The 16,426-nt window shown below is 35.1% G+C and overlaps 2 protein-coding genes across 2 annotated transcripts in view; both read right to left on the reverse strand.

Annotated features, from left to right (window-relative positions):
* Nucleotides 1-1,606: 1,606 nt before the first annotated feature.
* LOC126843029 (uncharacterized) lies at nucleotides 1,607-2,549 on the reverse strand. Its single transcript, XM_050580326.1, has 2 exons — nucleotides 2,481-2,549; nucleotides 1,607-2,353 (listed from the first exon to the last, which is right to left on the reverse strand). The coding sequence occupies exons 1-2, from the start codon at nucleotides 2,547-2,549 to the stop codon at nucleotides 1,607-1,609; spliced, it is 816 nt and encodes a 271-aa protein (XP_050436283.1).
* An 8,640-nt stretch (nucleotides 2,550-11,189) lies between these two features.
* LOC126842732 (G-protein coupled receptor dmsr-1) overlaps nucleotides 11,190-16,426 on the reverse strand; it is a 44,744-nt gene continuing 39,507 nt past the window's right edge. Inside the window, exon 3 of the mRNA XM_050579851.1 lies at nucleotides 11,190-13,655. Within this exon, the coding sequence (XP_050435808.1) occupies nucleotides 12,914-13,655 (742 nt within the window). The 3' untranslated portion in view covers nucleotides 11,190-12,913. The remainder of the gene's footprint in view (nucleotides 13,656-16,426) is intronic.

A 16,426-nucleotide genomic window follows, 5' to 3' on the forward strand; every position in this document is an offset into this window, starting at 1 on the left:
CTATGATTACTAGATAAAGGTACGATGAATTATAACGGTATACTTTAAAACGTAGTGAGCTGACTCGACGCCGTGGCCGGGCACCCCCCTCGGAACTGCTGTGTACAGACATATAACATACTACGTTTAAACAAATTTTGTTTCACAAAGGTAAATCTTAACAGACATTTAGCTGACTGTCCTCTAGACATTTTTATCTGTTTTCAACTCATAAAATTAAGCGGGATGACGCCGGCCTATATTGATGACGTGGTCTATAGTATAACAACTTTTACCAAAGACAATTTCCATTGTACACTTTTTCCCAATGGCCAGCTTCTTATCAAGCCTCTTTAACTTTTTAAAATTTTAATTTAAACTTAATTTTAAACCTGTTACCTCCTCATAGACTGTAGCCTACAAACCTAGGATATTTTTAGTTGGCGGAGCGAGTGAATGCCAAAACACTCGGAGACCTGCCGTCCTTATCAGTTTTCAATACGAATTCCGCCCGCTGATAAGGAACTGGACATTGTTAGTTCATAAAAATTGGTAAAAGTGGTAGCAACCCAAGTAAGCAACACCGGACACTTGATATTTATTAACCGTCTAACTTCTAGACTATTCTTTTCAATTTAAAATTTAAAAAAATTACAGATACATAGCTAGACTTACTCTACACTTAATCAGTACTTAGCTTGCAAATATTTGTCCATAACTAGGTATGAATTCTGATGACTACATACAGCCTATAGGTACCATGAATTATAACGTCATTCCTTTAAGACGTATTGCGATGGCTCGACACCGTGTCCGGCGCAGCCGGGCACCCCCCTAGGAACCGCTGTGCACTGACTTCCACATACCGTGGAATCTGTGACCTCCCCGAAAATACTTTGCAGCGAGGGGACGTGAGCGTGCCCGGCGTAGCCGGGTACAGTACCAGGAAACTGTGACTTACCCGCCCGACTCGGGGTCCTGGGGGCGGAGCCCCCAGCTAGAGCGAAGCTCTAGTAAAATAGATAAAGTAGTAAAATAGCGATTTGGTTTTTAAAGCCCTTGTGTCGATAAACTTATTTCGAGTAAGTACATAATATTTTAGCTTAAGTGTTTCGACACCAGGGCAATTGCCCCGAGTTCCCTAACATATTAAACAACAACATCCGTAATAACACAGTACATATTTATTAGGTGATCATTAATTAAGTGTATTAGTATCACTAAGGTTTTCACGAGAAAGGGAATAAACAGGACAATTTTTCTACATAAACTAATAATTTACAAAACTTAGTCGACGGCCAACCACGGCGAGGATGGCTGAGACGGCGGCCAACAAAATGAATGCGACCACAGGGATGACAGCTTGAATAGATAGAGAGAAAAAACCACGTGATGGGTTCAAACACGGCGGCCGTAGACAACTAATAATTGTAGTGGTCTCCAACATGATAGTACGGCCGTTTTTCCACACCTGAAAGTCTGTAGATATGAGTTCAGTAGAGTCAAACAAGTTAAATATACCTGGGTTCAATATTAACAGAGAGAAAAAAAAAAGGAGACTGACAAAGAAATATTATCAACGCGTTGCAGTATGTTGCTTTTTGTGGAAACTAATGAATGTGTTACCTCAGTGTATGGCCCTAAAGCCACACGGGGCTCGGCAGTTCACCGCCTCCGGACCGAACCGTCGATGGTATATGCAGTATGGTACGGGCTCCCCTATGCCGTACTCCTGCACTCCTGCAAATCCACACGGCAGTATGCAGTTTACTGCATCCGCGCCGTGTCGCCTGTGGTACACACACGGTGGCTCCGGCTGTCCTGCCTCAGTTGGCCTGTAGCCGCACGGAGGACGACATCTGTGCGCCGCCGACCCGTATCTGTCGTGGTAGTAACACGCAGGTACTACCGGTGCAAGTTCTACCGGAGCGGGTTCTACAGGTGCAAGTTGTACCGGTGCGGGTTCAGCCGATGCAAGTTCTACCGGTGCGGGTTCTACAGGTTCAAGTTCTACCGATGCGGGTTCTACCGGTGCAGGTTCTACCGGTGCGGATTCAGCCGGTGCAAGTTCTACCGGTGCGGGTTCAGCCGGTGGAAGTTCTACCGGTGCAAGTTCAACCGGTGCAAGTTCTACCGGTGTAAGTTCTACCGGTGCATGTTCTACCGATGCGGGTTCTACCGGTGCGGATTCAGCCGGTGCAAGTTCTACCGGTGCGGGTTCAGCCGGTGGAAGTTCTACCGGTGGAAGTTCTACCGGTGCAAGTTCAGCCGGTGCAAGTTCAACCGGTGCAAGTTCTACCGGTGTAAGTTCTACCGGTGCAAGTTCTACCGATGCGGGTTCTACCGGTGCCGCGTCCCACCATTTCTTTTTGGCCTTGAACACGAGAACAATTTTTATTTAAACTAATAACTATTGTGCTGACACTGACAAAACAGCGAGCCCTGGTCGAAGGTGTGTCGTTGAACATGTCATCAAACAATATGTATGTTCATACGCGTACCTTATAGAGCAGGTAACCGCCGCCAGTTACCGTTAGAACGGCGCCGCCGGCCCACAAAATCTTCTCCATAGAGCACATATTTCAGAATATTAGATATAATACTTGAAACGCAAAAACTGTATTTCCAACAAAAATGTCGTTTGCTCGTGAAAAGCTGAAAAACAACTGAAGTCTGGGACGGTTGTTATCGCAGCCGTTTCAGCATAGTAACACACATTTCAGCCAGCAACCAATGTACTCACGACTGGTAATTTGTTTATAAAATATCAACTGGTCATTTTTAATCCAGAACTAATATGCAGTGTAAAACTAATAAGATAAGGGTAGTGTATAGAGTATCAATTTAAAATAGAGTATTCAAATTAAGTTATATCTACGAATTTTAAATGCCCTTTTTTGATTAAAAAGATGGACTGGCCGGTACCACGTGGTACTGATATGACACAGTACAGTAAGGATATAAAAATTCCAATATTAAATGTGAACGCATTAGTATGTGCATGTATTAACTGTTGAGCAGGGACTTACTTAACTATGTCAGCTGTTGGTTGATTTCAAACACAAACACCATAGACGTTAAATGGTTGGTTTGGGTTCAAAGGATTCATTTAGTTGTATTACGATACCACTGCAATTAAACTAACGGTTCTGATAATATTATTGCCTCATAGTTAATAATAGTCAGACGCGTGTATGTATATAATTAATTTCAGTTTTGCTAATGGATTCTGTTTGACGTAGAAAACGGCATCGTGTATAGGCAAATTAAAGGCTTACATGCGTAGAAGGATTGTATAATTGGAAATCTGATTATTTTTTAGACATAATACCGCTTTTGTCAGTTTTCAGAGATATTTTTTAATTGTATCTATCTTTACTTGTCCACTTAGTATAATCCACTATCCAGTGTAAATAATATTTATAAATTATTTTTGCAAGAGCAATAAATTAGTGTATTAACAAATTACTACATAATAACAAGTGACTACATAATATATAGGTAGGTGTTAATAACCAAAAATTACATATTATATTAACATATTGTAATAATATAATTTCAGATATTGGTTATACTTTTGTTTTTTTATAAATATAGTAGGTATTAAATTATTTGATTACCAAAAAAGTCTATAGATTTTTCACAATTATTTTTTTGTTCGCTAGGAAGTTTTTAAAAGTACAGCTGGGTGGAAGTCTTTATTTTCCAAATTTCCACAATTACAGTACACACAGTAGGTACTCGTAGATATGCCTTTTTTTATAAAATATTATAAAACATACATTTTGTACAATACAATGGTAATTGAATTGTGCTTTTATAAATAAATAAAATATTTTATAATAATCTTATAATGAAACAAATATATTATTATTGTCAGGTTACAATATCCCGCTTGAAACTAAACTTAATGGTTTTTAATATTATATTTATTTTTACAATAATTTTGGCAAACAGCAGTTATTGTTTTAACTAATTTCAACCAAGCTATCAACAGTAATTATTAATTTAATTTTGTATTTAAACAAATAAGAAAAATAATGTTGAATTCATCCAATAAGAGCCCAAACACACATGACTTACAACTGTTTCTTTTAGTAAACAAAACTTTTTTATGAGTTTATGCAAATTTTGATTTTTATCAATTTCTTACAGTTATAGTTTTAGTTTTATCCGTGAAATGGCTTTAGCATGCGTCACAATATTGTTAACTTTGTTATCATGGCGATAAAATAACTTTCATAACTTCTCTAAGCGTTTCTATGTTACGAATTTGTAAAGTACATTGTTGAAAAGTACTATGAAATTTATTTAAACATATTGATTCAAGTTGTTACTATATCAAAAAAAAAAAAATAATAATAATAATAATGAAGTCGTAGTGCACTCTGTTGAGCAGAGGGTTGTGCTTATAGTGTAACACTAACAAATGTATTTAATATTAGAATGGATACCATTAGAGTTGATCACCTGTCCATTTAAATTATTCGTTGATGTTGATACCAATAAGCAATATTGTACTTAACAATACCATGAAAATATTTTCCAGATACCTGTTGACTGTTTATTAATTCACACATAGCAACATACAAATGTAATACGGTCAAAGTTTAGTTTTTCGGGTTTTACTTTATTAAAATAAAGTTTTACTACAGATTTTTGAGTACTGTTTAAGTGTTATAGAACCACACTATATTTAGACATTCAGTCTAATTATCAGATCTTAAGTCCTAAAACTACACCTAAATAAAAAGTCTTTACCCCTCCTGGATTTAAGGTATTTTCTTGGTTTTGATGTGTAAACATCTTTACGCGCGGTATGATGTGTTGGCTAGGAGTAAATTTGTGCAAATACCGGAAGTAAGGGTAACGGAAGTAGGACTGACGGAGTTGAATTTGACCGTCAAACTGAAGTAAACATTTCGGATATAATATGTCCAATGGTACTAGGGGTGTATGTTAGGTGACCACAGCGGACAACGCTTCACCATACGCGTAGTACTCTGTCTAAAAAATATCCCACACAAATTTGGAAGTACATCGACTATTTTTCGAAATGCCATAACTTATCTTGACTTTAAGATTTTCAGGTGTTTTTTTTTGCTTAGAAGCGGAAGAGGTACACATTTCCAAATGTCCGCCTTATTGCCAATGTACCATGCTTTTAACTATAAACTTGTTATATGAAGAAATTGATCCATCGATTTAAAAGAACCAAACATAAAATGATTACCACACTAAAATGGTTTTAAAATTATTGTGGTCAACAGTAATGTTCTATGTAAAACTCAAGTATTTTTCGGCGAGTTTTATTTTTGTCCCTGTCATAGTCTTATTGTCCAAGCGTACACTAGTGTATTGAATAGAAAAACTCGACGCTCATTCTTGTTATACTTAAGGTTCACCTCTGACGGTTTTTTCTGTTATTTGTTCATAGCATTTCTGTGTTGGATAGTTGAAACTAATGGTAGCTGAAAATGTACTCTAAACATTCCAACTACCATTATATTCAGCGTCGGCCACGCAGGAGGGTAGCAAAATGCGTCGTGGGCTCCATTTTTGTAATGGGATCTGCGAGGATTATAGAGACCAGCTGTAGTTTGTTTTATAATTATTTAAGAAAAAAAACACAGCTTAATGTTCCTTAGTATCGACCTTTTAGGTTCAACCCCTCCCCCCCCCTCGAAATTTTAAAGAGGAATATATATATAATATAATAATTGAAGCTGAATGACAGCCATCCAACGCCAATACTCTCATTTAAGGACTATCCTAATATATATATATATATATATATATATATATATATATATATTAGTAATATAATATACAGTGTACACGTGGTTTGCAATCAAAACGGCAACAAACATCAACGGCGCACACGCGGGCCTTAGGTGCACAACCAGATAGGACGGGGACAGCGAGGCGAATTTGATTAACCGCCTCGCTTAACCTTTGCCGCTTTTCAATTGCTCGTCGGCGCTTATTTTATATACACAAACCATACGGCCGATGATGAATGTATTTTTTTTTTTTTTTTTTTTTAATGTAGCTTAGACGCGATTTTTAAACGCGCCGAGGGCGAACCGGATTAATCAGCAGCAGCTCTGACGGTGAAAAATGTTAACGCAACTTTCTCAATGTATTTTTTATTTTACCAAATGACTACAGCCCGTGCAACTCATTAAAAACTAACGCCGTCCCGGCCAAGTTAAAAGTAAACCCGTGGCTTCGGAGCCAAACTCAAACGACCCACCGCATATACACGCCACCCTGATAATTGTTCCGGATGAGTGGATCGATGAGTTTGGAATACGTTCCGTGTATGCGTACGTGAGTTATTTCAATAATATAGACAAACATAGCTTCGAAATAATGGCGTTTGCCGCGAATTCAACGTTTAAATAACGCTTGCTAGGTGACGTTTAACAATCATATCTTAATTGGTGTTCGCGTGGAAGATAATGTCATAATTATTTTGTACCCTGGCTCAATGTTGGGTGGGAAAGGGATTCAGACCTATACAGCATAAAAATTAAAACAAATTTAAAAATTAATTTTGAGTAAGAATGGTAATTTTCACATTTTCAACACAGAGTCAAATCAACTCAATAGTTACATCTTTCAAATAATATATTGACAAAATGTTTTAAACTGTTTGTAGCCAACCCGTATTGTCTGTAAAACATTTAGACAGCATTTTTGAAACATTATTTAAAAGAACAGTTTTGCTGTCCTGTCTCGGTAGCATCTCTAGTTTTCTGAATTTAGTACTCCGAAAATGGTTTCTATTCCGTACCTTAAGTTGTATGGTGGTGAAGGGAACCACGCCACGTGTTTTTTTTTTTAGCGAACTTCAGGATTCACATCTATATAAACTGCATTCGTTATTTTTTTATTTAAATGCGATAAACTAAAAGTAAAACGATTAAAGGGTTTTAGCCGGTGTACAGTTCGGTATTTTTTTTGCGTGTGGCCTGTTTTTTTTTTTTATAAATTTACCAGTACAGCTAATGTGTTATATGTATGTATTTTATCGTTTTTATGTTGCACACGTGATAAATCTCAATAAAACCCACAAATTAACTTGTCACAATGAAACTCACTAGCTTTTCACCTAAACGCTTTATATAAATTATTATGCGAGTAACGTTTAAATTGACACGCGTTCGAATGTTCGAAAATTGTCGATTTCTATCTATAGTGGGTATGATATAATATGTACGTGCATGTAATAGAAATACGATATTATAGTACAGCACAGAGTTATATTTCCTGTGAACCTTAATTGCACAGTTATTTTAGAAAACGCGATAGTAATTTTAAGATTTATCATACCGCGTTAGACGTTTTCGCGGTACTTGCTTAAAGGTTCGAAATAGCGACGTTGCGTTGGTCGTTAAATTAATTTGTTTTTGAACTTTGTGTGCAATAAATAATAATGACTGTTTAAAAATCGTAGAAACGATAAAAACCGCGAAAAAGTCAGCAATAAATTTACAAAATGTCCGCCGGCCGGGTGAACTTATGTAGCCGGCACGACGTATGCAAATAAAAAGGATATAGTCCTAAATAATATCCTCTTAGCGACATGACGACGAATTTATATTGTATATTATTTATTGTAAGGTTAAAAAAAACTCGGTTGGCTCTTTGAAAGCACGACGCATACAAGTAATAAAGTGTACTTTTCACATCCTTGAGACAAATAAAAAGGTTTAAGAGAAAACAATAGTTGTGGCTTGACTTGGATTTTAAGGAGTAAAAAAACGTCAAAACTGGAATAAATAAGCTATACGTGGATTATCTGGTTTCAAAATTCCAAGTAACGAGGAAAAACTAAAAAATAGCATTAAGCAACATTATTTCGTGAGATAAAACCGAGTGATTTTTATTGTGGGGCCAAATTGTTACAAGTTATATTATACTTTTTATAGATCTATTATATTATATAATTTACACAATCTCTAGATAATTATGTTTTTACAATAAGTGTGAGTGCTAAGTGATACGTTTGAGTCTTGTTAGAAGGAACCATCTTTCGGAAGGTCTCAGCACCATTTTCGTTTTAAGCGTCTTTTTGGGTCACCTGGAATATCCAGAACGGATAAGTCAGAAATTAGAGGGTTACGGTCGATGAGTAGGTTGGAATGGAATTTTTGTAGGAAGTTTTGACGAAATGTTGGAATCGAGAGGTAATTATAGAGAATTATTTAAAACACGGAATGGAGACTTGGTAAATTGACGGAGGCGTTTCGACTGGAACGTTTGAGTTTTATTTAAGTTTTAGGGTTTGGCTGTTAGCTTAAAGGTAAGTTTGTATAAGTGAACTTTATTATTAAGACTTACTTGTTTGGTTGCTAGGAAAAGTCGCATCACATTTGATGGAATCGATGTTCAAAGCTAGGAAGACAATGTTAAACTTACATTTTATAAAATAAATAATTTATGCAAAAAAAAAAAAATAATAATAAATAAGAGAGATTTCTGGCAGAGAGACAATTCTGTTATACAATTATGTTGGTCTTTATATTTGCATTTTTTTTTACTTTGTTTAAAGTTAGACAAATTAATGTTATGCAACATTTTCTTACATTTTTTCTATAATAGGTTAAAAATTTAAAATCAATAGACTCTAAATTGCTAAAATTAAGTTTATGAAAAAGCTGGGATTTGTATTAAAGTATACAACTGTAATAGCTTTCCGAAAACGTTTCGGAAACTCAAATTCTAGTGCAATACCAATGGCACTTGAGGATTAAGCATCCGGATATGAGATATCCTCATATTATACCAACATGGCCACTTTTGTGTAGGAAGTAGGATAAAATATATTACCATTTAAAAAAAAATCCCAGCTTGATAAAAAATGCACAATACATAAAACTAGAGTATACCAGCCTTCATTTTTTTGCCATGTTTTATAAATAGCAATTACCAAACTATTTGTTTGTTCATATATCCACGTTATCTTTCCACTGTTGAATATTATTATTATTGGAACTAGATACATCGTACGCCTTCGTAGATACAATAATATTACCAAATAGTAATTAAGGAGCTGGATTGTTTGGTACTGTTGTCTGTTTAGCTTAATACCAAGTAAACTTTATGAACGTTGGCAAGTAATTCAGTACACAGGGAAATAATTTGATTTTAAAAATTTTAAAATAGCGACTGTCGCATTTTATCACTTTTTGTTATTCTATTCATAAACGGTTACATCAAAATACAACACGTGCCAAACATTATAATATTCGAATATTTGCTTTGGTTTTGCGAAAAGGTACTTTCGGGGTTTTACTTAATGGACGAGTAATCTCCGTCCGGGTATTGTCTAAACCGCAGCACAATTCTGTGATAGTAATCTCTCGAACGTGACAGAATTACACAATTATTTAATTGATTAATAATATTGGATGTGTTTTTTTTTTTGTTATGGTTTATCCACGAGGAATCGTTAATTGTTTAAACTACACACATATATTGCGTGACATTAAAACTACATCTATCCAGCGATAGTACTTCAAGAAAGAAAACTTAAAAATAAATTAGAATTTTTTTCACTACTAGCTAATTTATATTCAATTGACGCAAAACGACGTAAATGTATCAGCCCGAAACTTGGCGTCAATATACAAGTCCATCGATACAAGTATCAACATTTTGATAAAACAAAATAATAATAATAAATAAATTTGATATGTCACATACATCACGTTATAACTTATACGCCATACTTATTTGGAACGTGTGCACACACCGTTACCCAGCGTCAACACACCCAGTGTGTTGTATATATTTTGATGTCTTTGGAAGATTTCACAAAAAAAACCCGTCACTCGAATGGAAATCGTTCTGTTCGGTGGTCCCATATTTTTAAGGGTCTTCGCGCGGTTTGGCCTTGTCAGATAACAGCATCGTCGCCTGGGACTTAAATCGATTTCGCGTAGGAGTATAACTCTCTTCTCAAATCAAGATACGTTTTAGACAATTCTCCCCAGCGGACGGCGCCTGTCGCAAACGACGATTTTTGTAATTGTAAAAAACACGTGTTGTAACAAATTCTAAGTACATTGTCGGCACAGGGTACACATCCAAACGGCCGTCCGTGTTATGAGGAAGACTAGACGTCGACCGCTACCAGGGGACTTTTGCAATAATTATCGGTGTTTGGTAAGTGAATTTTAAATAAAACTGTTTGATTTGTCTAAGCTAAAAATATTTAACGTTTAATCTATCATTGTTCACAAACAATAAAACCCGCAAAATCCCCATTAAAATTGTCTTTAGTGACATTTAATGTTTTTCAACAGTTAAAAGCATACAATCTGCATTAGACCCATGGTTGAAATGTACAGGTTATTGCATATTGTCTCGAACTGTTATCTTCAGAAATAAAAGACAGCGTAACGGGACATCAATTTTACTATATACTTTACTATTACTATATATTTTACCGTATATACTTGATTTTGACTGGCTCTCCGTTATGCTGACATATTTGATTTTATCATCGAATATTTGATGAAAAGGGAGTATATGCGCAATAACCTTGTATACATATTTTAATCATTATTAGACCAAACAATATGTCACTATTATAATTTAACTCATTTAGTTCAATGTCGTTCTTTTGTTTGTACTTTTAACGCTTAATTGCATAGTATACATTTTGTTCAATGTGTACATCAAGTGCAGAATAAATATATTTTGCAGTACCCTTTGTTCCACGCTTAAGTTGGGTAAAACCAAATTATATGTAGAGTATGCGCGAGAAGGCGTATTTTGAATTATAGCGTTAAGTTTGCGGTTAAGTTGATACCGTTTAAAATGCGGCCCTGTTGCGTGAAGGTAATAACTAATAAGTTTGCCCATAAAGATGGGTTGTGTCATTGTTATTGTTGTCCTTTTAGCGGGAAATTATAAAAACTTACACGGCAATAGACGGTTATCATAACACTTTATTCAGACACAAAAACTTTGTTTTCAGCTTATACATACAATTCATAAAATAATATCTTGTTCATTATATATTTAGAAATAATATTATGTCTCTTAATAATAAAACATGACACGACTGAAACGAACCGTGAAATATTTAATATTAATTTGAGCTATATATTATGTATTATACATATTTTAAGCTCTTGTGTAAAAAAAAAAAACACAATGTAATAACGTTATACAAAGGTAAAATCAGAGCGTAATCAGCATTTATAACACTTGCAACGATTAAGATTAAAATTTGTAACTGAACTACATAACTTCATAATAATATAACACACTATAATGAGAGTTTTGGTATAATACACAACAGCGGTAACAAAGTTAATCGCCTAATATATTTATATTGAAATAACAAATAATGTATTCGTCTTAACACAATAATTATAGTAAGGTAAAACGTACAATTAGTGTTTGGATTACTACTGATGGGGATATACGGATATTTGGATTTTCGGATTAAAATCAAAGTTAATAAATTTATAAAAAATCCGGATTTGAATACCAAGATATTCGGATACTACTGAAATTTAGCCTCTTCCCATCACTAATGGCACAATTTAATACCATTCATTTTGATAACTTTTACACTATTCGCTCAAGAACGTTAAATTACAAAATAAATATAAATATTATGAATTGTTTGGAACGGCGTAAAAGGTTCAATTATTAATAACAAAAATCATTTAAAACGGTTTGTATTGTATTCAATAAGTTATTCTTGTTTTAATATCGACTGATTTTTCAAAAATAAATGTTTGAGTATATATTAATGTTATCCAATACCTATCCCAAGCCGTCTGTATTAAATATTTCAATTATACATTAAACTGCTTACATTATAAAGCGCACGCTACCCATACAAACGAATTTTTGTTAAATCGCAATTTCAAGGAACTTAATATCGGTATTTAATGGTTATTTGCGTGTTTTGTAAAAAATGTAATACTATACTAGGGTAGGTTGGGTTAATTTAATCATAAATAATAATGATCATAAAAAGACGTCCGTTGAAAACTGTTATAATAACGGAAAATCGTTTCCTTAATAAACGATCACAATTACTACGAGTAAACGTACGCCGTTTTAGCGCTAACATATCATTGTAACAATTACTTATCGACTCACTATACTCTTTTTAGAGTAGAGCGTTAACTAATTATATTTCAAGCGTTTAATCTAGAAATGTGACCGTCCATGGAAAAAAGGTACCTTATCTTCCCGGAACAAATTGTTCAGGATAGCCAAAACTAACTTTTTACAAACTAACTAATTTATTAGGATTTTTAACTTCATAACTTTTGAACGGATCGAGTTGTCGTTGTGATCGAGACACCAGTGTAATCAGCATCTAATCGACTATGACAAAATGCAAAAAACCCGATTTTGAAAAATGGAAAATATAAGGTCCCTTTTCCCACGGACGGTCACAAATATTTTCTTACGAATATATATGTATATTGTATGAACTTACGTGCTAAAAAAAACAACTTTAAAAATTCAATGTTACAAAATATATGACGTTATAGTTTTTTATTCCAACGTATCAACTAGAAAATAACATTTATTGTAAGCGTTTTGTTGTTGCGCTAACATTTCCGTCGGCGCTTCGCTGTTGTTGTAACTTTGAATAAAATAGGAATGCTCGATTAAAATAATACTATACAAAACAATAATGTTGAAAACGTACAGGCTAGTTGGAATCCGTGTTACAGACACCGCGGAAAGTCACAGTTTGTTGGCGTCTTCTAAAACCGTAACAGACCGTTCAGCAACACGAGCTCGCGTTTTGATCGCACATAGTGTATTTTCGTTTTCGAATCGTTATTTACCGAGACAAAGAATAAACCACCCTGTGTATTCGTTTAAAGGGAAATGCCGTTACAGTGGCGACGGATCAATTTTTTTTTTTTTTTTTTTTTTTTGCTTACACTTGCGTGACTTGCGTGGTGGTCGGGTTGCCGTGCGATGTACCTTGACCGTCGGCTTTGGGTATCCAGGCGGGCAAGAAGAGCAGGCTGAACGTGTTGCGGAACTGTCGGCTCATGACGCAGTACAGTATGAAGTTAATGGCCGAGTTGACCAGCGCCAGCATGTCCATGACCTCGCCCATGTTCTGGTAGCAGTCCTGGAAGAACCGTTTGCCCAGGAGCAACGTGAGCAGTCCCAGGATGCCCTGCGGGAATTCGGTGATCAGGAACAACAGGAGCACGGCCAACAGCATGCGGGTAGTGCGGTCCGTCTGCCGTTCCTTGTCGACCGACTTGCGACTGCTGGCCGTCAGCTTGGCTCTACGCTGTTTGGCCTCCAGCAACGCGCAGATCAACCGCAAACTCAGCACGGTCAGCGCCACGCACGGTATGATCTTGATGACCACGCTGTACACCCAAAAGTTAATGTCGGCCAGGCAAGTGGAGATGGCCAGGTCGCTGACGTTCACGAAGTATAGGGTGACATTTTGCAAAGGACCCGCTATTCCATTGGTGCCGTTTACTGTTGGCCTGTTGCCGGTGGCGTCCAAAAGCTCCACTCGAGAGATGAGGTTGAACGTCAGATAACTGGGTATGCAGATGACGGGACAAAGCAAGTAACCCAAAGCGATCGCCAAAAACGTTGTTTCCATCCGACACCACACTCTGTTGAGTTGGGGATGGACCACAGCCACGTACCTGGAAACAAAATGCTTAACTATAGAACTGTTTTCTTACTATTCCGTTAAGGTCTTGCTATTAATTGAACAAGTAATTTTTAGAACTCTGCCGTAATGACTAGAGGTAGTAGATATGTCAGTGACGTTATTACAGTTTTCACTAGCTAGCTTCTCACCATATTTGTATAATCATTCTATATTTTATGTGGGTAATTTAAATATAAGATCGGATATGGTTTATTTTCCAGCTATCTCAAGGGGTTTAACCAACAGTTTTAAAAATTACGGTAAATTGATAATAACATATTGTCTGTTATCACTGGCGTGCAGCGTTTTAAAAATAATACTGATCTGTAACCTAGTTATGTACAGTTCTGAACAATTTATCTTGGTTATCTTAAGCTTTTTAAACGTTTTTTCTTTCTCTCTCTCTCTCGCTTATTATTTTTTTGAAACGTGCATAAATTGAATGTAATATTAAATTTAAAAAAATTGTTTTCTGAATATATTTAGTCATAAGATATAATTGTTGATAGACTATTGTAATAACTTTTTACTTATTTTTATTACATAACTAATTTTTTTTTTAAGTGGTGTTGTGCAACAAGGACAAACGGTTTGGAAAACTTGTAAATTCAAATTTTATACACGTTTCCCCTCGATCGCCGAACACTGCGGTTGGACACCGTTTTTTTTTTTAAATTATTGTTTAAAATTTAACCACCATTGTTGGCGAGGGTTCGTGCATTACTTTTTCGGTCATTTAAGACGGGTAGCAGCAGTAGTAGCAACGAAAACAACAGCCCGAGGCCAAGTCCGTGCGCAGTAGGTATTATGTTAAATGGGTCGGAACGAGTCGACCGAAGGATAATCTTTGGGTTAAAAGAAAACGAGTGGCAGCAGTGGAAGTAGTATTGGTAGTCTAATGGGATCCGAGGAAATAGCTCGTGTAACACTCGGGGTTTGTAGTTATGGGGCTGTGGGCCAGACGATAAACGGTAATATGGAAAGTCACGTCAATGTTGTTTACTTTCTGTTACAACCGGACGTCCGTAACAGCTTTTTTTATTGTATTTATTTTTGACATGTCCGTCTTAAAAACGTCCATTGACCGAGATCAGGGAGGATCTTGGGATTCTAAAAACCATAAAATTAAAAATTAGTGCTAAAATTATTTTTATTTCAACAAATCTCACACTGAAAAATAAAAGTAGGTATTTTAAGTTTTAAGGTTATTACGTAGTATCCCAAGCTCCCCATGATCTCTGCCAATGAATACGCCTTTGAATTTACCCGGTCAATGGCGTGTTAATCGATACGCTTGATAACGAAAAAATTAAAAATAGAGAGAGCAAGAAAAACCTCTATAGTTAATGTTAATTTTAAGATAAAATATCTATGTGATTAAAAATCTCACCGGTAGGCTCACATTATTATTATATTATTTATTTGAGTAAATTATTATTAATCAGATATATTGTATTTCATTAAATAAATATGAAAGTTTATTAATATATAAGTTTATGAATGTCGCTAGATATGAACTGTTGTCTCTTCCACAAGTTTAAGCTTTTGGAGACAATCATTTATATTGTATTTCATTTAAATTATTTATTGTAAATGTTTCTTTCTCTATAAACGCAATAAACTATGTTATTATCATTAATGTATTCCCAGAGTGGTATTTTGTTTTTTAATACGAATTTTAAAGAGCGGTCGTCTATGGAATCGGAACTCAAAAGCAACGCCACCAAATGAAAATGGTCGCTTATAACTATTCTTTAGATCTGCCTACTCGGAAAGCAATGACATTTTCTCTTTGATTACAAGACTATCGGCATAAAGGGGCTAAATGAGACTGTGTCGTTTTGTCGAACGAGACACTCTTGGCGACACTCTAAAAGGATTTGGTTCTAGGAAAGACTATTCAACTTGTGTCGAATGAAAAAGAACCTATAGTACTAGCGGATACAATTTTGGAAGAGAAATTTTACTCTATTATCAAAAATAAATATATTGTAATTCTTAATAAAAGTGACTCTTGTAACTTGTTTGATTCAACTTAAAAAGAAATCTCAATTAAAAGCAATAAACCTACAATTTACAACTATTTATAGTATTCCTATAATGTCTAGAAACTAAGATGGATTTTACTTGTACAAACAATATTTGCCAGCATTAAAAAAAATTGCTGTTTTTAGAATACTTTAAGGAACAGTTTATTATAAACGAAAACGAAAGGCTTAGCTCGTGTTCATTAAACGCTAATCTCAGCGTTAATTGAATTTCTATCATCGTTAGAAACAATTTATTTCCACGCAATATTCGTATGGTATTAATTGCTTTCGTCATTACTCATTACTTTTTATTCGTCCTTCTTAAATCCGTTTTCTTAATTAAATGAACAAGAACTCAATCGCTCCAGTATTCCCACTTGAATAATCGAACCTCTTAAGCAATGTTCGTCCAGTAATGAAAACGTTGAAATGTATAAAGATAAAAAGAACTCGGATCAGCGAGGTGGCAATTTTGTAAAATTGGTATGACTGTTTTGATTTGGAAAAAGGTTGTATATTTTGCTTTTCCTTCAATGAAAAGTCCTTTTGATTCGAGTTAATAGTACATTTAAATTGAATTGGAAAATTATATCCATAATGTAAGTTGTACTCTAAAACCAAATCTTCAGCATTGCGTTTTTAGAGTTTTTAACTTTTCAAGTGATTCTGTCAATAAATTATTGGTTGTAGATTTTTTTTTTAAAAAAGGATTAGTTTTTCTCGGAGTTTGTTT

The sequence above is a fragment of the Adelges cooleyi genome, unplaced genomic scaffold (genome assembly GCF_023614345.1).
Source record: "Adelges cooleyi isolate 19-005CV unplaced genomic scaffold, UGA_ACOO_1.1 ACOO_flye_CR_arks_rails_tigmint_CR_PRNA_574, whole genome shotgun sequence".
Lineage (NCBI taxonomy): Eukaryota > Metazoa > Arthropoda > Insecta > Hemiptera > Adelgidae > Adelges > Adelges cooleyi.

Excerpts from the sequence above, each read along its gene's own strand:
- LOC126843029 (XM_050580326.1), bottom strand. The coding sequence starts at position 2,549 with ATGGAGAAGATTTTGTGGGCCGGCGGCGCCGTTCTAACGGTAACTGGC. Across the intron at positions 2,354-2,480 it reads GCGGTTACCTGCTCTATAAG|GCCAAAAAGAAATGGTGGGA; the intron begins GTACGCGTATGA and ends CTCGTGTTCAAG.